The sequence below is a fragment of the Silurus meridionalis genome, chromosome 1, assembly GCF_014805685.1.
Source record: "Silurus meridionalis isolate SWU-2019-XX chromosome 1, ASM1480568v1, whole genome shotgun sequence".
Taxonomy (NCBI): Eukaryota; Metazoa; Chordata; class Actinopteri; order Siluriformes; family Siluridae; genus Silurus; species Silurus meridionalis.
The window spans coordinates 15,070,665-15,093,343 of NC_060884.1; the positions used below are offsets into that span (position 1 = coordinate 15,070,665).

At 36.7% G+C, this 22,679-nt stretch overlaps 1 protein-coding gene across 1 annotated transcript in view; it reads left to right on the forward strand.

Moving 5' to 3' along the window:
- Positions 1-12,830, forward strand: part of necab3 (N-terminal EF-hand calcium binding protein 3) — a 43,863-nt gene extending 31,033 nt beyond the window's left edge. The window contains exons 6-13 of the mRNA XM_046859037.1: positions 3,005-3,141; positions 4,008-4,129; positions 5,007-5,086; positions 7,515-7,568; positions 7,970-8,082; positions 9,805-9,882; positions 10,168-10,259; positions 11,956-12,830. Coding sequence (XP_046714993.1) covers positions 3,005-3,141; positions 4,008-4,129; positions 5,007-5,086; positions 7,515-7,568; positions 7,970-8,082; positions 9,805-9,882; positions 10,168-10,259; positions 11,956-11,984 — 705 coding nt within the window. The 3' untranslated portion in view covers positions 11,985-12,830. The remainder of the gene's footprint in view (positions 1-3,004; positions 3,142-4,007; positions 4,130-5,006; positions 5,087-7,514; positions 7,569-7,969; positions 8,083-9,804; positions 9,883-10,167; positions 10,260-11,955) is intronic.
- The last annotated feature ends 9,849 nt before the right edge of the window (positions 12,831-22,679 follow it).

A 22,679-nucleotide genomic window follows, 5' to 3' on the forward strand; every position in this document is an offset into this window, starting at 1 on the left:
ATGGATGCAGGACTAATTCCAAACAAAATTACAGCCAAGTTCATGCATTCTCTGTTAGCAGTGCGTGCGCAGCACATATTGTAGTGTGTATGCGGTGTCCGGGCTGCGCCTGTTATCATGGGCATGGGGGGAAAAAATGACAAATTTAAAGAATAACATGAACGCATTAAATAAGCTGATTAGCATAAATAAAGGACCATGACAAGCTGTGTGTAAAAAGGTAAAATAATTGCACCACTATTCATAGTTCTTGTGATACGTTAATGTCATGTACTGTATGATCAACCGTATTTTAAAATGTGGTTCTTTGGTGGCAATTTTGCTTTATCTTTCACCAGAAATATATTTAAAATACATTGTTAAGCAACATGTTACAAATGGAAACATGGTTCATATTTAAAGCTGAACAACTGTAAACTAACATGTCATGAGATGCTGTATGTACAATTCTGAGTCTATAACATTGTTTTATTTTTTACTGATTTAATTATTTTAAATTTTTTCCAGAAATATGTTATGTAAAGCGAATGAGAAAATCAGAAGGAATTATTTAAAATATATTACAATAATGTAGCTAGAGAAAAGGGAAGTTGATAGTTGATATTTTTATATTTTGCAATTTGATTCATTAACGGCGTGTGCACTCTTATGCTATGTCACAAATAATTTTTCATACAGGCACTGATGAATTGTCAGTTCAAATGGTCCAGATGTGGTCTGATATAAAGTTCAGACCGCACCAATGTGCAGATTAATAAAGTATAATCAAGAAATTGTACTATTCCATTTTTCATGCTAGATATTTTTGTAGCTGACAGATGTTAAAACATTAAATGACTAAGACTTCACAGTAAGATTTTGCACAGTGAAGGAAGGCAATTATTCATGTATAATTTCTAGCCACAGGCTCTCAGTACATTTTTTTGAGCAGTTTTGCCTAATAAGGAAAAAAACACTTTCACAATTTTTAAATATCTTCTAAAGCATTTGGTTGAACTTGGTGTGTCACCCAAATGGATCTCTTTATTTAGACAATTTAAAGTTTGAACATTTACAGATTTACACATTGGACTTGATATAGAAAAACATCATTTAAATCAGTTGCATGTTTTTAAATATTTCATCACTGTTCATGTTTATTCAGTAGGCAGCACATGAATACCAAAAGAAGAAACACAGTCAGAGACAAATCTCATAAGAGTAGTTTTTAGATTTACTGGCCTACATTTCCATTATTACATTTATCCATCATCCATCATCCATCCCTTCATTGTTTATCCATTCATTCACCCATCCATCCATTATCCATCAATCCCTCCAACATCCATCTGTCTATAATCCATTATTAATCCACAGATCTATCATTCATTCATCATCCAACTATCTATTATCCATTATCCATCCAGCCCCCATCTATCTATCTATCTATCTATCTATCTATCTATCTATCTATCTATCTATCTATCTATCTATCTATCTATCTATCTATCTATCTATCTATCCATCTATCCATCTATCTATCTATCCATCTATCTGTTGTCCATTATCTGTCCATTCCTTTATCACTAATTTATCCATCCTTCAGCCATCTATCCATTCATCTATCCATTCTATCCAAACATAATATAAATTTAATTTTGGTGGACATTTCTGAAAATACTGCTAGTAAACATCTCCTTCAGCTACCTGAATTCAGCTGCATGGGATGATGGGGACAGCAGGACGTAAACAGCACATTACTTTTTTCTTACTAGACAACAAGTAGCAAAGCCGCATATTGTCTTCATTGTTGTGGTGAATAATAAGTCACTAAAAATAGAAACAGAGATACGTTAACTAGTTAGATTATCAGTGAACAGTGATCTAGATATACGATTGTTTTTACACTTCTGTCCTGTTGGCCAGAACAATTACACAAAAATGTACTTGGTAGTATTGGAGTAGCAACAGCTGATAATGAAGCTACAAAAGCCACTGAAGAAGAAGGCTGAAAGTGAGATTTTTAAATACAATTAAGCCCAATCATATATCGGCTTCATAAAAACTTATAATGAGCATTATAATTATTAATATTCATTGCTCAAGCCAACATGCTGGAATCGGCTGCACAATTGTACAACTAAAGTGTTAAAAACTGACTAAATTATAAGCCGACTGAATGACTTCGTAGCCTTCTCCACAATGGTACCATGTTAAATCTGCTCATTTCATAAAAAACGTGTTTGAAATGAGAAATTATGATTGCATAAATACAAACTAACCACATTTAAACTTCACATGGTTGCATCGGTTTGGGTTAAATTTCGTTGCTTTAATAGCTTATGTTCGCTCAGATAACAAAAGCACAAAGGCTGGAAAAGTAAATACAGTATATTTAAATGCACCTAATATTCCAGTATGTGTTGTAAGACATGGAGGGATGGGTGGGGTCATGAATATGTGGAACTCATTTTTAGATTACTATTTTACCAAACTGTATGAGACTTTGTTTGCAGAGAGCAAAGTTTTTACCTACCTGGGGAGGTGGTAGATTAGTGGTTAAGACATTGGACTATGGATCTGAAGGTCATGAGTTCAAATCCAAGCCACAATGTTACCAATGTAACCTCAAATTTACCATGATTTTGGGATTGCATCATAAGCATCATAAAGAAAAATTGGTCTAATAAAAACAAGATGCTGGTGTCTAAACTCCTAGAGAGGGAATGACAGGATGATGTTAGCACTCTTTAGTCAAGTTTGAGCTGTTTGGTTTAGTGAAAGTTCATCGGACTGTGGATGAGTGAAATGGCCCTGGTTCAGTTCCCTTGACTGCTAGGAACCTTACAATAGGGGCAGGTTCAAATGTCATGTGACTTAATTTGATTGCAGTGCCAGTGCAATATATAGGTGCTACACAGACACAATAAACAATTATGCTTAATTACTCATGATAAGCTATTATATAGAGAGTTAGCATCTCTCTCTCTCTCTCTCTCTCTCTCTCTCTCTCTCTCTCTCTCAGGAGTATCAGGGCTCATCCGTTTTGGGTCAGTTTGTGACACGTTTTATGTTGAGGGAGACGTCCAGCCAGCTGCTCTCTCTTCAGATGTCTCTGCAGTGTGCCATGGAGGCTGTGGAGGAGCAGAGCAGCCCTGCACCGTGAGACACCCGCAAACAATTCACAGATTCTAAACCACTGCCAGGACTGCTTTCTAACCATAAGCCTGAAATCAAACTCATGTTCATCTCAGTGGCATCCATAATTAATCTCAGCATCATTTTGAGTGGATAGATCAGTGGCATTAGTAAAAATAAATTTCAGGATAGACTAATTAATAATGTTGATATAAAATACCTTCATGACAGCTCCACTGCAATTGAATTTATATAACATGCTATTAATATGGAGAAATTATTTTGTATTTTATCAACCTAACTTTGTTTTCCCTCTTAACATATTGAACATGGACTATTTCTGATGTGGAAGTTTCACCTAAATACTTCAGCTCTGCATGTAGCGATCTGGTTTTCAAACAGCAATGGGACAAAAAGTCCAGATTAGCTAATCCTGTTTCCTACAATGTTTCGCTTAGTATACAGCAATTTCAATTTGACAACAATTCTCATTGTAATTTCTTTTTCTTAAAGCGTATGTTGGGGAGGGAAACTGTGCATAATTACCCTGAAATATGTATCAGCAGCATAAAGTAAAGATATATGTTAAATCACAATTATTAATATTGCAATTAATTGCCAGCCAAGATTTCATAACCATGGCAGGCCTAGTGTCCTTCTTATTTGTCTATCCTTTTATATAGTTTTTTTTCCCACCTGGAATTCATTTCTTGTTAAGCTTTTGGCCTGAATAATTTTCTTACACTGTTGCCAGAGCAACTGAGCATGGTGGTAATGACCATAAAATCATGCTTTTAAAAAGATTGACAATCAATTTTGTTCTTTAACTGATTTTCTTCTCTATTCCTCTCTCTGTTTATTTCTTTCTTTTTCTCTTTCTCTTTGCCCAGGGTTGAGGTGAAGGTACCAGAGTATCTTTCCTTTCAGAAAAATAACAGGAGGTGTGGCCGCAGAGTGCAGAAAAACATGTGCCTCTCTCCTACAGACCCATACTCTGGCATCCTTACTACAGGTGATGCGCATACAAGCTGATGCGCACACACACACACACACACACACACACACACACACACACACACACTTCATCTGGGCCTGAATGCCGTGTCATTCCCGCCAACAGTCCTCATCGTTGGTGCTACAATTACTGTCAAAGGAGTTCTAGCCTTGACGTTATGGCAGTTGTCTGGGTGTCACACTGATATGATGAAATTGGTTTGAGTGTTAGATCTTGTCCTTAAGAGCTCAGGGTCAGAAATCAGCACTTATATAATTGTAAATGCTTAATATGCATATGCAGTTCTTGTGAACCCAACCATGACCCAAACATGGTTAGAATAGATTTTATGCATTTGCTTCAAAAGATCAAAAAAGGTAGTGTTTGACAAATTATAGGGAAAAAGGTCAGTTCATTGTGTCTTGTAGATCATTTAAACTTTATTTATTTTCAACAAAGAGCCTTCTTTAGCATGAGGAACAAGTCAAGAAGCTTTTATTGTCATTTCAACCATATATAGCTGACGCATTACACTGTGAAATGAAAAAAAAAAACGTTCCTCCTGACCCCTGGTGCTACATACAACAGTAATCACAGAGAACAGAAAACACAGGGCTAAGGACTAGTAAGTATAATTTATGGCATCTTTAGGTGATTATTAACTGTTTCGGCAATTCAGAAACATTTAATGTGACCCACCATATGCTTTTTTAAATAACTGGAAAAAAGGAAGGCTCTTTTATAGTGCTCAGCTACAAACATGTCTGATTGTCTGGTTTATTGCTAGCAAACAGACAGAAGAGTGAGTCTTTACTTTGCCTCCCAATGTTAGACCTTAAGCTTTTTCTTTGAGCAGAAGCTTACGTGGTTTGTGACAATGTCTATTATGGCTCAGGTGTTACTGTGGATACAGATGACCACTGGTCCTCTCAGATCAACAGACTGCAACAGCTCATTGACAAACTGGAGTGTCAGGTGAACACCTGTGACCACACACTGCTGTTCTTCATTCATTTTTTTCTGTTCACCCTCTTCCATCATGCCTTCAGAATTCCTTTGTGTTCATCTGTCATTTCCTTTCTCGTCAGATGTTATGTGAACTAACTAATGTCTCCCTTTCAATCTATCAGTTTGTTTCATTCCCCTACCTACCCACCCATCTATCAATCCATCCATCTATCTTTCCAATCCAATCTATCAATTGCCATTCATCCAGAGATGTTTGTGTATCCATTATGAATTCATCAATCCAATCCTGTTCATTTATCCATACAACCCTAACCTCCTATTGAATCTTATCCATCCATCCATCCATCCATCCATCCATCCATCCATCCATCCATCCATCCATCCATCCATCTAACCATCCATCCATCCATCCATCCATCCATCCATCCATCCATCCATCCATCCATCCATCCATCTACCCATCTACATTGTATGGACCCCAACCCCTATTGCATCTACAGCTTCCACTCCTCTGAAATGGTGTTTCTGTTTCTCATTCATCTAGTAGAGCATTTGTGAGGTCAGAAACTAACGTTTGATGAGAAGACCTTGCTTGCAAACTCCATTCAAGTTTATCCAAAAGGGCTTTCCCAAAACTGTTTCTACAAATATGAAAGCAAAGTCCAAAATGTCTTGCTATACAGAAGCATATATATATATATATATATATATATATATATATATATATATATATATATATATATATATATATATATAGTACAGACCAAAAGTTTGGACACACCTAACAAAAAAGTGTGAAACAACTGAAAAATGTCATTTCTATGTTCTTCAAAGTAGCCACCTTTTGCTTTGATTACTGCTTTGCACACTCTTGGCATTCTCTTAATGAGCTTCAAGAGGTAGTCACCTGAAATGGTCTTCCAACAGTCTTAAAGGAGTTCCCCGAGAGATGCTTGGCACTTGTTGGCCCTTTTGCCTTCACTCTGCGGTCCAGCTCACCCTTAACCATTTGGATTGGGTTCAGGTCCGGTGACTGTGGAGGCCAGGTCATCTGGCGCAGCACCCCATCACTCTCCTTCTTGGTCAAATAGCCCTTGATGCCTTCAGTGTGACTCTACAATTTTCATAGTCATGAAAATAAAGAAAACTCTTTGAATGAGAAGGTGTGTCCAAACTTTTGGTCTGTACTGTATATATACTGTATATGTTAACTGAAACTAAGGAACTTATTCTTAGCTCTGAAAAACAGCCCAATACGGCAGTCTCTTCTCCACCACACTTTATAGTTGGCACAATTCACTTGCAGGTAACATTCTTCTGCCATCCGCCAAACAGTCTCATACATCAGACTGCCAAACAGCGTAGCTGTTAAAGTAGCGTGATTCGTCACTCCACAGAATACATTTCAATTGCTTTAGATTCCAGTGGTAGCATACACCAATCCATCCGACGTTTGGCATTGTACTTAATCATGTAAGGCTTACATGCAGCTGCTTAGCCATGGAAAGCCATTCCACAAAGCTCCAACTGCAGACTTTTTGTGCAGTGGTGTGTAAAAGTCACCAACACTCTGCAAAGTGTTTTCATAGCTAAAGAGTTTTAAACTTCCACTGTATCTTTACCTGGTCTTCTGCTTCATGGCTGAGTTGGTGCAGGTCTTTACAGCTTCCACTTTCCAATAATGGTCAATAATGGAAATCAGAGTCACATCAGCCGGTTATTTACTGAGGAAGAGTTTCTGAAGATCTGCATGATGAAGGTGTGAGACGTCTGGTGTTTGACTGGAGATATTTTTATGATTTAAGTTATTTAGAGTTTAAGATTATTTTTTATAAAATGGCATAAGAGCAAAGAAATCGGATTGTTTTGATTTGTTGTTATTTTAACGTTTACTTAAAAGCACAATTTTTATATATTTTTTCAGGGTTTTTTGCAGCATGTTCATATTTCTAACTTGTATAATTTTGACAGGAAATATTTTTATGGAGAGCAAAATATTTTAGGTAATTTAAAGTTTATGTTGATTTATTCTGGAATAATATTCCTGTCTGTTTTTATTCATATTTATGTTAAAAAAAAAACATTTAGTTTAAGTGTGTTCAATAAATGTTTATCCTGTTTGGCCGGCGATCTAAAGTGTGCTTTGAGTTTTGGCCTCCTGTGCAATTGAGTTTGACACCCCTGATGTAGTGTATCCACCCTCTCATGCTAAGTAAAGTTTATCTGTCAGATGTTCTTTTTTACCTGCATTTACATGAATTTATTGCTATATCACCTCTTACATTTCCACATCAACATCACTTGCTTACTACAATTTGTGACATTCATCCACCCATTCACAAGACAGTCATTAATACAGTTAAACACTTTGCACTTGGATTCATTGCAAAGTTTATATTTCATGCCATTTTCTAAATATCCGCTCCTTTTCCAGAGTCCAAAGCTCGAGCCGCTGAAAGAGGACCCGCTGGCCAGCACATATAAATCAGTGAGTGTTTGCATCTGCTGCAGAGCTTCCTGCACCATCAAGTATCGCCAAGTAACACTAACAGCTCTGAGAAGCTGGCCAGCACTACTCTCTACACTGAAGAGATAGCTCTGTAATCTGAGAATGCAGGTCTTGCTGATCAATAGGCTTCACAGTCTGACTTTGTTTTAAAGCTTCATATTATCTTTCTCAGTGCTTCCTTTTCTGGCTCTCATATTGACTTTATCATTAACCTTTTTTCCCTTGTGCAGTGAACCCCTATATGTCCTCTTTCACTCTGTTCTATATCTAGCATCCTGTTTCTCACTATATCTTTCATGTTCTCTTTCTCTCTCTCTCTCTCTCTCTCTCTCTCTCTCTCTCTCTCTCTCTCTCATCTCTGCTCCTTCTCTTCCATCTAGAACATTCTGTTGGTGCAGAGGCAGATGGCAGTGACAGAGGACAATATCGAGGAGTTTCAAAAGGCCCTAAAAAGCTATGCTGATTCCACCACCAACCAAAGTGACAACCTACAGTGAGAATTTACATTTTCACACTTACCCCAAAATATCTTTACGTGAACATGCTGGCAGGATATTTTTAACCTAAATGCATGGGAACGCTGAATTTTGTTTTATTTTAATAAAATTGTACAATAAACGTGTACCCTAGCACCTCTACAATTTATGATTAGAGATCCAATTGCTAAATTTAATATTCATTGTATAAACACAATAGCAGGATGGTGGTGCAGCCCCAGAATCTCCAGAAACCCAGAAGCTAAATCCTGTGCTAGAGTTACTGTCTGCTCTGTCTAAGGGAGTTTTGACTGCTCATCAGGGATAAATACACATCATTCACCTTAACTGTTAAATTCTGTAAGGGTGCTTTGAGACAATGTCCGTTGTGAAAAGCGCTATAGAAATAAACTTGTCTTGACTTGACTTGCTTTTCTGCCACCTTTTCCAAAAATGCATGTAGGCACATTGCCTGTGCTAAATTGCTCTCTAGGCATGAAAGAATTTGTCAGTATGTGGTCATGGCACCCAGCCTTGGGAACTGGTGTCCTCACTTGGATGCATTCCAGCTTTGTACCCAGTGATCCTGGGATAGGTTCCTAATCTAGTCTGATCTAGTAAAAAGTTAAGTTTTGTCTTTGTCTTATGATGCGGAATCAAATTTCCCTTCACTGGAAGGCCCAAACTTGATCCAGCTTGACAATACTCCTGTGAGCAAAAAGATGCCCATGAAGACATGGCTGGAGTGGAAGAACTGATGTAGCTTGCACAGAGCCCTGACCTCAAACCCAGTGAACACCTTTGGGATGAACTGGAATGCTGACTGCACACAAAGACTCTTTACCTAACATCAGCTCTTGGCTTCACTAATGCTCTTGTGGATGAATCAGCACAAACACCCACAGCCAAGCTCTGAAATATAGTGCAAATTTTTCCCAGAAGACTAAACACTGAGGGAGGGATGTTAAAAAGCACATTGTGATTGTGCGGATTAGGTCTCCACATACCTTTTGGCCAATTAGTGTACACAAAACACAGAACCGTTAGTTCTGGTCCAAAAAATTCAATTTGGTAAAAATGCCATTCAAGGAATTATTTCTTTCTGATATTTTGTATAACCACACTGGGATGTTTCATTGCTTGTGTCTGGGTTACATAAAATTCCACTTTCTTCATTGAGCTGTTTTATAAAAGTAATATTACATTCCACCATATGGCTATTAATAATAAGAATATGGAACAATGCAACAGAGGCCACAGAATTCATCAGACATTACCTGAATTGCACAGCTATTAAAATGTTTTTTAATCACACTATTCTCCTATGGATTCCCCATGCGGTAATAACCAATAGATTGTTTTATTTAAAGGGTGACTTGAGTTACTGTGTGGAGATTTGTACATTCTCCACAAATATGGGTTTCCTCTGGGTTCTATTCCTGCCCGAAAAAATGCCCTAGCAACAGAATTGCTTAAATTGTCCTTATGCAAATGTGTATGTGAATGGACCAATGGATTAGGTATATTCCCACTTCACGCCAGGTTCTCCCAGGATAAACTCTGGATCCACTGCTCAGTTGCTCAAATGAATAAATGAATGAATGAATGATAAATGAACTGAATCTCATTGTCATATCAGTCATGCTCAGAAACTAAAGAAGGTATTGCGGGGTAAATAACCGCAACCACTAGATATTGATTCGAAACTCATCGGTCATTCTGCCCCTTTTTTCCCCCAGTGTGTCCATCCAAAAGCTTCCTGAGAAGAACTGCTACATAATATACGAGTTCTGGCAAGATCGTCTATCCTGGATGAGGTACGGATGTGTCTGTGTGTGTGCGTGTGTGTGTGTGTGTTTGTGTGTAATGCCAACGCATGTGTACTCATTTCTCAAGAAATGAGGTCAATGTGTATCAGCTGTGTTCCTGTTTGTTTAAAAGGCACACTTAGCTGATGAGCAGATGGCAAATCTTCTATAAGACGCTGCTCCATCCTCAACATAGACCTTCTTTTTTTACTGAATCTTTAAGCTTGTAGTGTGGCAAGTAGTATTTTTAGACTATGAAGTAGTGAGTCTTGTCACTTGCTCTCTTTCTTTCAGTTATCTGCAGTCTGAAGCAAGTAAAGATTTCCAGCGCTCTATCATAGATATGCTGGAGGATCCTGAACTCGTCTCCACCATGCTCATGCCTGGTACGTTATTGCGTTTGGGTTTGAAGGGTCTAACGTTTAGAGCGGTTGCCTGTATATAGCAGCTGTAAAATTCTTTATTATATCTGCTTTTTTTAGCGATCCAGTTACAGTGAGGAAAATAAGTATTTGAACACCCTGCTATTTTGGAAGTTCTCCCACTTAGAAATTATGGAGGGGTCTGAAATTGTCATCGTGGGTGCATGTCCACTGTGAGAGACATAATCTATAAAAAAAAATCCAGAAATCACAATGTATGATTTTTTAACTATTTATTTGTATGATACAGCTGCAAATAAGTCTTTGAACACCTGAGAAAGTCAATGTTAATATTTGGTACAGTAACGTTTGTTTGCAATTACAGAGGTCAAACGTTTCCTGTAGTTTTTCACCAGGTTTGCACACACTGCAGGAGGGATTTTGGCCCACTCCTCCACACAGATCTTCTCTAGAGCAGTCAGGTTTCTGGCCTGTCGCTGAGAAACACAGAGTTTGAGCTCACTCCAAAGATTCTCTATTGGGTTTAGGTCTGGAGACTGGCTAGGCCACACCAGAACCTTGATATGCTTCTTACAGAGCCACTCCTTGGTTATCCTGGCTGTGTGCTTCGGGTCATTGTCATGTTGGAAGACCCAGCAGCGACCCATCTTTAATGCTCTAACTGAGGGAAGGAGGTTGTTCCCCAAAATCTCGCAATACATGGCCCCGGTCATCCTCTCCTTAATACAGTGCAGTCGCCCTGTCCCATGTGCAGAAAAACACCCGCAAAGCATGATGCTACCACCCCCATGCTTCACAGTAGGGATGGTGCTCTTGGGATGGTACTCATCATTCTTCTTCCTCCAAACACGTTCAGTGGAATTATGACCCAAAAGTTCTATTTTGGTCTCATCTGACCACATGACTTTCTCCCATGACTCCTCTGGATCATCCAAATGGTCATTGGCAAACTTAAGACGTGCCTGGACATGTGCTAGTTTAAGCAGGGGAACCTTCCGTGCCATGCATGATTTCAAACCATGACGTCTTAGTGTATTACCAACAGTAACCTTGGAAACGGTGGGCCCAGCTCTTTTCAGGTCATTGACCAGCTCCTACCAGCTCCATGTAGTTCTGGGCTGATTTCTCACCATCCTTAGGATCATTGAGACCCCACGAGATGAGATCTTGCATGGAGCCCCAGTTTTTTTTAGATTATGTCTCTCACAGTGGACATGCACCGACGATGACAATTTCAGACCCCTCCATGATTTCTAAGTGGGAGAACTTGCAAAATAGCAGGGTGTTCAAATACTTATTTTCCTCACTGTACCTTAAGCTGAAAGACACGTGAAGATACAGCTGGAAAGCATTAGCAAGAACTATGCAGTCAGCTATATCAATACAAAATGTAAAGATGTAAATTGTAAGCCAGTACTAGTTAATGCACTGAATGGTAATGTTCAGTTAAGCAAACAATGCAATTTTAAGGGGGAAAAAAAACAACTTTTGTACATTTCATTTTTAATGTAAGAAAATAGAAGCTGATGTTAAATGATAGTAGATAAAACTAAAAAGTATTTAATTTGGTGTGCCCTATTTTAGCATGTGGTTTACATTGACCGCTGCCTTTGTTACATGAAAATAAAACATTGAATGTGTTAAAACTAACACAAAGTCTCTCTCTCTCTCTCTCTCTCTCTCTCTCTCTCTCTCTCAGCATCATGGTGGATTATGACAAACAATTAACCTTTCCAATATGCAGTATAAAGCCTTCGCAAATGAAGGGGGAAAAAGAAACATCTCAAACTGACCCTGTGTGTACGTGTCTTGCTGCTCCCTATAGCTCAGACAAAAAAATTGTCTTCCTTCCACCTCATGGCTTCCTTGTGTTCCTTTATCATTCCATCTGTATGAAAATGATCAAACAAATTCAAGCATGGTTCAAATCTCTCTAGCATGTATAGAAAATCAGTGACTTTCGCATCATGCTGAGGCTGTCGGCAGAGCTCCTGCAATTAAAGAGCTTACATGGCTTTGAGGTGGAAACTGTGTACAGACCAAGAAAGATGCATTTTTTTCACCTAAAACAAGTAAAAGTGTAAAAAAAAAACGATTTGCTTTGACGACTCTAGACTCTTCCTTGGGTACCATAGAACAAAAGAAAAATTGCTGTTTGAGCTGCATGCTTATTAGAAATTTTAGTTTAAGATGTGGTTGACAAACCATTATCCATGCTTGCTTAAGGTTTCTAAATATGAACCTGAACTGTGTGATTATGTGAATAGAGTATCTGGAAATTGACTCTTCTTCCTTGTGGTTTCTCAGTCGTTACGCAAGTCCTACCAATTTCAGCTCGTTATTTTATGTACTAACATATTTATATTACATACGTCATTTACAGTAGTACTCAGTTTCCTTTATTGATTTCAGAGTGTTTGATGAATAAGAATATCTCTAGATGATGAAATAGCCTGTATATGTTACTTGCTTGACTTACTGTTGAACAGATTTATTTATTTATGCATTGACTTATTATTTGCTTATCTATCTATTGTATTCAAGCATATACGAAGAAATAAAACTGAAAACATGCTTTGTGTACTTCTCTGGTTGCCCATATTTTTTTTTTTTGCTATTTTGTTAAAATCTTATTTCCAAGCTATCAGTATTATTATTTTTTTTCAGTATTTGATTACACTGTGTTTCTATTCTTGGTGCAAATATGAACCTATTTAACTGGTGTTTGTGAATGGAATGACTATGCATTAAAGTTGCACATAAATCACAAAGGACTGTGTAAAAGTGCAACAATAGTAATGAACTGTCAGAGATTTGTAGTGGCAAATCAATAAGACTAACTGGAAGCATTAAGCACCGTGTTCAGTAAGGCTAGTGGAAAAAGTCTGTGGAGGGAGCTCTAAAGCAAAAAAAAAAAAAGAATAGCTGCTGGTTTGGGAAATTATTTCAAATTTATTCCCCAGTTCATCCATAATATTAACATTTTTCAATGTTCATTTCACTCTGATCAGCAGTTAATGCAGTCTGACCATGAATCACTGACCATCAGTGTGACATGTTCGGCTGGGAAAAAGAAACCCCTGCTTGTGAAAGGTTTCTTTTTTTAAAGAAACTGTCACCTGGCTGTCACACAGATTACCAATGAGAAGAACTAAAGTTCTGAAGTGCAAAAGTCCAGAACACTGCTTAATAATTTGCTTAATGATTCACTTTCTTTGTAAAATGTATACAGTTATGAAACTGTTTAGAAAATGGTATTTCTTGTCATTGATGAGCAGCTGATAATGAAATAAAGAAGAAGAAAGTAATTCACTATAGCCAACTTGGACCAATTATCTAGCTGAAAAGTTCTGTTCAAAAGAACTGTTCCAGGAAGCTTCTTTCTGAGATGATAATGAACTTAGTACACATTTTTGTCTGGTGTGTGATATCTTAAGGCTGCAAATAACATTAAAGCCAAAATGAAAGGTTTTGAGGATTTGTATTAAACAGACTGTGTGTGTGTGTGTGTGTGTGTGTGTGTGTGTGTGTGTGTGTGTGTGTGTGTGTGTGTGTGTGTTGTGGGCATGTGGGTGGGTGGCTCTACATTAATCGGGCTGCAAGCGTCCCTGAGGAACTTCATACATTCCAAACGATCCAGCTGGGTTTATCAGTAACACCTAAACACACAAACAGAGAGTATTAGCTTAAAGAAAGAGCAACACTTTTGGGTCTGTAACTGTAATTTCTTTTTGAAAATAGATCTTTATATTTCAAATATATTGTCGGTTCCTTCAACAGATACATGTGAGTCATCCGATCCTGAGCTTACTGTAAGTTACTCTATGTGGAGAGTTTCAGATGTTCTTTTCATATTCATGTGGTGTCCATTGTTAAGCTGCTGATCCACCATGAGCCAGCAAGTGTCGAACTGTTACTGAAGGTAAATAAATGAATGATATGGTGTTATGATCCACTTAAAGAAAAAGAAGTAAAGGTCATTGAAAATCTATACAAAGTTCTTTGGCCTGATCACTGCCTATGATGAAACATCTTTATACTGATGAAAGTGGCCTTTACCAGAGTGATCCACTCCCATCCACAGGGCACAAGGACTCACTAAATTGCTTAAAGATTATGAACATGTAGTATTCGTGCTAATAAATGATCATCTTTCAGGTACAGCTTCAGACACTGACTCTGTAAAGTCTGTAGGCGGGTTGGGGCTGTTTTGGAGGCTCATGGTGACCAAATACTTTGTATCTTATTTACTCATTTTCTTTTTTGAACTACAGTTCTGCCTAACCCTCCATTCGCTGGTTATCCAAATATAATTATCTCTTTACTGTAAGGCCTATTAATCACACATTCATACATTTCTCAAACCATTTGAATTTGCAGGTCATGATAATGATTTATTTGGTAAATCATTTGTTTTAGGTAAAGACAGGAGGAAGTGCTGGAGGTGACAGAGTTAAAGATGCGGTGATTTTCCCTGGGAGTGACGAGGATGGACAGGATTAGAAATTAATTTAATATAGGACTGCGCAGGGAGGACATTTTGTAGACAAGGTGAGAAAGTCTAGATTTTGATTGTTTGGTCGTGTGCAGAGGGAGGACATGGGGTATATTAGTAAAAGAATGGAGAAGAGAAAGGGGGTTTATAAATGTGGTAAGGGAAGACATGCAGGTGGTTGATTTGAAAGAGACAGATATAGATGGATGATCCACTGTGGCAAACTTAAATAGGAGCAGCCGAAAGATTTCTTGGCGGTTACTGGCAGAGATGGGAAGTAATAAAGTACAAATATTTCGTTACTGTACTTCAATAGACTTTTCTGGTATCAGTACTTTAATTCACTGTATTTTTTGGACAACGTTTTATTTTCACTCGTAAAATTTTTACACAAATATCTGTACTTTCTACTTCTTACATTTTCAGAACAAACTCGTTTCTTTAGTTTTAATCTATTTAGTGTCATTATTTCTTCTTGTTATTGCTACTGCTTTTTTTAATCTAACACTGGTGTATGATTTCCTGGCTCTCACACACCACAAATGAATGCAAGCTTACAAAGCAAACAATGAGCAGGCAGAAGGCAATAAGAAATATGGGGCTGATGTGGATGAAACAGAGGGAGTCAGCGATCTAAACATGACTGAGAACAGAGACATTCCTGATCACCTGATCATCATCATCTTTTCTCTGCCTGTGTTCTATATCGTGGATGTTCAGCCTGAATACATTCATTAGATAACAAAATTAGAATTAAGTTTTGTATTCATATATTATTTAGGGCTGTCAAAATTAACGTTAATAACCTGTTAATGCAAATACATGGTCAACGCAATTCTGTTTGACCATTTTTATTCAAAATATAAACAAACGAATATAACAATAGGCGAAATTAAAAAAAAAATTTAATAAATAGGTTTTTTTTTATTACTAAACATTTGTTTTACCAAGCCTCAAATCAAGCAGCGAAATCCACCACGATGCACAGAATGAACCCTCTGCATTTTTTCCTCATAAAGCGGAAACAAAATGCTATGTCTTTTTTGATCGTATAGATAAAAGAAATACATAATTTGAATACTTTTTGAATACACTCGTAATAACAATAAAACGCTTTTGTAAAAAAAAGTAAAAATAAAAAAACAGTGTATGTGCTCTGTCGTCTCTTTCATCTCTCTTCACAGACATAAACATAATAAACATACATTTGCATAAAGCATCAATATTTATCCATGCCCATGTTGATCAGAGTATTAAAAACTTGAAAAGTATTAATTTAAGGTACATTAAAACAGATAGAAATGTGCGATTAAATGTGCGATTAATTGCAAGGTAACTCATGACAAACACATGATTAACCACTATTAATTTTTTTTTTATTGATTGATGAATGATGTGAGGTCAAGTTACAAGCTTGACACTAAAACAGGTAGAAGTAATTGCAAATGTTTTTACTTAAGTTCTTGTTAGAGCCCAGACTTCTTTACATTAACTAGAGTAAAATATATAGTCAGTACTAACATTTTTACCAGATTCTTTTAAAACATGAGTATCTGTACTTCTACTTAAGTAAAGGACGTGTATACTTCTCTTATATACATCTCTTACTGGAAAATATGCTCCTGTAAATTCTTCACAATTTCTTGAGACATTAAAAATGTCTACTCTGCTTGACTATATCTTTTTAAATGATAGGCACACTGTTACTTTTTTAGTCACTTAATTTTGCTTCTTTCATTCTTTTATTTCATTCTCTTCCTCGGGATATTGGGCCATATACAATGCAAACACTTACATTTTTGCCTCATTTACACACTCCATTTTATACTTCTTCTTGCTGTATGTGTAACAGCCATTAAAAGTGAGCACAGACCTTTTCTTTTTTTCTTGGTGAGCTGAAAATGTAAAAATTTTGCACATTACCATGGCTGACTCTGTTCTGCTTCAGTGGTGTTTTCACTCCTTCTCCAAAAATAGTGATGCTGAAGTTGGCGTGAAAATGGCAACGGTCCTGAACCCGCTGTTAGCACTGACTGGCACACACACACACACACACACACACACACACACACACACACACACACACACACACACACATAAATAAATATCTTAGCCACAATGATTGTGTCAATATTGAAGAAGCATTTAACTGAGAATTTAAATGAGTTTATTAAATGCTCATTATTTAAAAGAAAAACAGCACTGACTACTTTTAGTAGCATGATAGAAATATTCTATACATTTTGCCTGTTACATATTTCCTTCAGAATTTTCAGTTAAGTATCTACTTTCATACTCTCACCATCCAGTTCATTAGGTATTATTTAAGTTTACATCTGTACACCTGTAAATTCATGCAGTTATATAATCATTATTACTGCCTTGCACTCATGCAGATAGTGAGTGTGTGTGCTGGAACATAAGGCAGCATGTGTGTTTCCATGATTAAAAGCTAAACAGGATTTCACTTGAATGCCGGATCAAAAAATGCAGAAATATCAAAGAGACTGATGCAAGCTGTGCTATTTTCCCCTTCTCCTACATTATTTCATCCGGTATTCATTTCTTACTTGCTGGGCTCAGCAATGACAAAGCACACCATTTTCCGAATTTGCTGAATGAATCACATCTTCTGTTGTGCCAAAAAAAAATTGGAGGTGTCGAATAAATTCTCTGCATTTAAATAATGGTGTATGTGTCTGGGACGATGAGCAACGTGTGGGTTAATGCATCTCTCTGCGACTGCAAAATTGCGACTGGATAACAGCAGCACGATCTGTTTCATAACCCAGTCGAATAACAGAACATGTGAAACAAATATGGCTGAAAGTGAGTGCTGCAGCAAAACGCAGTTTATTGTAGAACTTGATGAGGCAGGAAACTCCCAGTAACAAGACAATGCAGGAAATCTAAACCTCATCTATTTTTCTTCTACAGCAGAGCACTTCCAACATTTCATACACTTTTTACACCTTCATTCATTATTTGGAAACCAAGAGAAAAAAAAAAAGCCAAGAGACATGAGCCAAATTTGGCTAGTTTTAATGGTAGATATTAACAACTATAGTTCTTAGTATCTTTATAGAATGGAGATGGAAGGAAAACAGCTAATGACTTATTCAATTAAATCCACATTTGGTAAATGGAAAGAAAAAAATAGAAATTCGGCTAAAATCTGAGGTACTTTTTGTTTCACAGAGATTAGGTTTGAGAATAAGCCATTCTCAGGGACCCAATAAGTGGAACACCAATCGATTGCAACACCACACACATATATTCATTAGCAATGAGCAATTAAACATTCAGGAAGGCAATCCCCTTCTTGACAGTTACTCACGCTCAGGATTAAAGCCTGAAGCTGAGCGACACTAACACTACCAATTACACAACCACACTGCACATTTGTAATCTTAAAATCAGATGGTCTTTCTCACAAGTACACACTTTATAATGGAGTCAAAACAGCATGAAACAGCATGAAACTAATTTCTTTGCTATAAAGTTTATTTCCTTTGTAGACAATCCATTACAGGGAAAAAACATGCTCTCGTCATTTGATATGTCCAAAATTTATGGAAATGAATTGCTTCATTTGAGACAGGAATCCATAAATGTCACAAAATACAAAAGCAAAAGATTCACAGTTTCTCCCTTCGTTCACATGGGTTTCCAAAAGGGTTCTTACTTATTCTCCTATTGTCCAATTACATTCAAATATGTGGAAAGTCTAAGCTAATCTGCCCTACAGGTGTGCATGAATGTGTGTATGCATGGTGCCCTGTGATGGACTAGTGGTAGCTGGTGAATTCTCCCACTATATGCCTAGTAGTGTAGTTGTTGGCTTTGGGTCTACTGTAACACCAGGACCAGGACCCTGTATGTTTGAGCAAGTTCTGCACTACACATTTTTTACCCTAAAATTCTATTACCACAGTTACCCAGATTTACTTTTAAAAATGTTCTGCATTCAGATGGTGAAGTTTCTAAGTTATAATACGTAATTTTAACATTTATAAGTTTGTATTTGAGCTCTTTTTTACATTTTGTTTTGATCCAGTGTACCATGAGATGAATAGAGAACTGGAGTGACCCTGAGAAGTAAGTGTTTGCAAAGCTGAGTAAACCAAAAAGTCTTTTATTTTTGATTAAGTCTCTTAGAAATGTTTTTTAAAAGCTAAAATATTCAATTAACTTAACTAAAATGATTTATTGATACATATTCTTGTGTTTGTGTCTTTTCTTTGCTCTTATTGGCCCTTGAGATTATTAATTACAGCAGGTATTTCTGAATGCAGCAGGTATTTTCTACAGTGTGTGTGTGTGTGTGTGTGTGTGTGTGTGTGTGTGTGTGTGTGTGTGTGTACAGTTTTAGGATTTCTTCATATAAACTATGGCTTGGATCACAAAATGTGACTTCCATCTGTTTGGCATCTATAAATTTCAGCAGCACAAATTCCTTTATTTGATGGCAAGAGTCCAGAGACACACTTTTACTGTACTATACAAGTGTTTGTTTCTTAGTTGTTAATCCATTTTCCGAATTTATAATTCTATGTTTTGCTCTGTTTGTATACACTCTCCAATTGAAGGTTCACAAGATTCAACTTTGACCTGTTTTAGAGAACTACCGTAATTTCCGGACTATAAAGCGCACCCATATATAAGCCGCACCCACTGAATTTGACAAAGATTTTTATTTTGAACATGAATAAGCCGCACCTGTCTATAAGCCAGTGTAATGTCTACACTGAAACTAATGAACTTTACACAGGCTTTAATGAAAGACAGTGTCTGTTACACGGTGTAACAGGTGAAATATGTTGTGGCTCCTTTAAGAGCAGAGCGGTATTTTGGGAATAGCCTGCTGCCACATTTTTTCCGGTATTACTGCATGTGTGCAAGACCGAGGAATATGTCCTTATTATTTTCTGATGCTCATTTCTAAGTTTCTTTGACTAACCCGTAACGCTGTTGCCAAGAAAAATAAAAAAGCACGAGTTTTGGAAACCTGTCTGTGCTTATATGATTTCTGCTGCAACTAGAGTTAGCGAGCTCTCCCTTCACCTAGACTCAAGCGTTACAACGGCTTGTATCTAAACAGTAGCCGACCAAGAAAGTCATTGTTCACTGTCTTCCTCCTTCCTTTCACAACTATTTCTCTCTCGAGTTTTTCTTTTGGCATCGTCATGCGTTTAAAAATCACCATCGGTAAAGCTTTTCTCCCGATTCCGTGCAGCTTAGAACACAGGTGAAGTGTGTTTTTTCATGCCCGGTTGTTTTCAGCGTGACGAATGATTCTCATTTCCTGTAGTCAGACTACAGTCTGACAGTCCGAGTGAGCGGCAGGTCAAACGTCAGAGGAACCTTATCCATATTTATGATGTGGTGCGGCCCGATTCAGTGGGAGCGCATCTGATTTAATATAAAGAGTTTCATTGGTTCACCTGAACCCGTTCAGCAATCTCATTGGTCTAATGTTTTGGTGCTCAGTTTTTTGGCTTGAAGTTTGTGAAACCGGGAAAAATCCAGGAAAAATCCATAAATTAGCAGCTTTGTTGTTTAAGCCGCGGGGTTCAAAGAGTGTGAAAAAAATACGGTAGTTGATTATTGGTTGAGAGTCTCTTAGAAATGTTTTTTAAAAGCTAAAATATTCAATTAACTTAACTAAAATGATTTATTGATACATATTCTTGTGTTTGTGTCTTTTCTTTGCTCTTATTGGCCCTTGAGATTATTAATTACAGCAGGTATTTCTGAATGCAGCAGGTATTTTCTACAGTGTGTGTGTGTGTGTGTGTGTGTGTGTGTGTGTGTGTGTGTGTGTGTGTGTGTGTGTGTGTGAATGGTAATTCTAGAAGTGACTTGTGGGCAGTGTTGGCTCAACAGTTAAGGCTCTGAGTTACTGATCAGAAAGTTGGGGTTTTCAAGCTTCAGTGCAGATTGTTATATGTATTTATGTAATTAAATTATTTTCGTAGCTCTCAGAGACTCTTTAATCTGAAATTGTGGGTAAAATAATATTTGAGCACCTTTAATTTTTATATCTACTAAAATAAATGTCCTTAATTGACTAAATTATAAAAGCCATATGTCATAGCCATGTATATTTTATAGCTTAATGTCACATCCATAATTTATTTGTAGCTTGATGTCATATCCATGTACATTTTGAAATCAAAACGTGAGGAAAACGTTTATATTTACATGTATTATAAAACCAACTTTAACCACATATTTTCCTCAAATGTTTACAGCAACAACACAATGAAAAACAAACAAACTGTAAATTGCCTACATAATGTCTACAAACATCTCATTTCGAAAAAGTTGAAGAAAACATGTTTTTGCTCAACATTTCCTGCTCTTGATGCTCTTGATTTTCTGTCTCTCTTCAATGGAAAGTGCTAGAAATCTCCATTCTTTGTGCCTGTTCCCTTTATTCTAGTTTATCTAAACCCAGCAACTGAGGTACAAATAAATGTGTAGGGGTGAAACTTGTTGTTTAATGTTTTTATATCATTTTTTTTCATTTATTAAACTTCATTAAACATTTCAACAAAAAAAAAAATGAAAAGCATTATGCTGCTTTCAAATATAAAAAGTGGCGTGTTAGATAACAGCTATTCTATTTTATTAGCCAGACGTACAGGCTGCAGTGGGATAAGTAGTGACTGAGTCCTGCATGAGCAACACAGATCTTTGCTGCCATCTGGTGGTTATATCTTGCACCTGATTAATAGCTTTCATCTATCTATCTATCTATCTATCTATCTATCTATCTATCTATCTATCTATCTATCTATCTATCCATCTATCCATCTATCTATCTATCTATCTATCTATCTATCTATCTATCTATCTATCTATCTATCTATCTATCTGTGTTTTAAACAGAAACAGAGGCCCATGGTGAATTTTTATTAGGTTTGCCATGCCATAAATGATAAAAGAAAAAAAAAAAAGCCACTGATACAGACCTTCGTTCAGAATTTAATATTTGATATATAATATTTTGTGCGGTCATTGATATTAGAACTGTATGGCTGTATAGCTTATAGCCTGAATAGCTGTATTAAGCATTAATATTTCCTTTACTTTACATGGGACTTTACAAGGGCTACGCCCTTAAACAATGTGATTAACCCTCAACAGCTCAGTTGTATAAGTGAGATAATTGTAAGTCGCTCTGAATAAGGGCGTCTGCAAAGTGTTATAAATGTGTGTACTATTTATAGGTTTCTTTGCACTAGAAAACTTTTAAAGTAAAAATAAATTCGTCAAGCAGATTGCAGAGTAATGTTATTATTCATTTGTTTATTTATTGATTGATTCATTGATTGTATGAAGTCATAAATAAGGACAACCATGACACATTTTATTTTAATATAATTATATAAGTTGACTTTTTGCTTTTCACCTTATTTATTTATTTCCTTATTACAGTTTTTTTCAGCTGCTTTGGAACATTTCTTGAATCATCCATAATATTTGCATTCTCAAAACAATTTGTACAAGCAGCACAAAACATTGGATTTCTTGCAAAAACCTGTACTTTCCTCAAAATCCATAGTTCATCTTCCAAAAGTAAGTATTTGTGTCAATGAACATCTTATTCCCATCAGAATGAAAGTCCCTTTGTCATTGTTCACAAACAAAATCATCTAAATGTTTAGTCGTGTTGTCAGTATGACGCTGCACAGTTTTAGGATTTCTTGATATAAACTATGGTTTGGATCACAAAATGTAACTTCCATCTGTTTGGCATCTATGAATTTCAGCAGCACAAATTCCTTTATTTGATGGCAAGAGTCCGGAGACACACTTTTACTGTACTATACAAGTGTTTGTTTCTTAGTTATTAATCCATTTTCCGAATTTATAATTCTATGTTTTGCTCTGTTTGTATACACTCTCCAATTGAAGGTTCA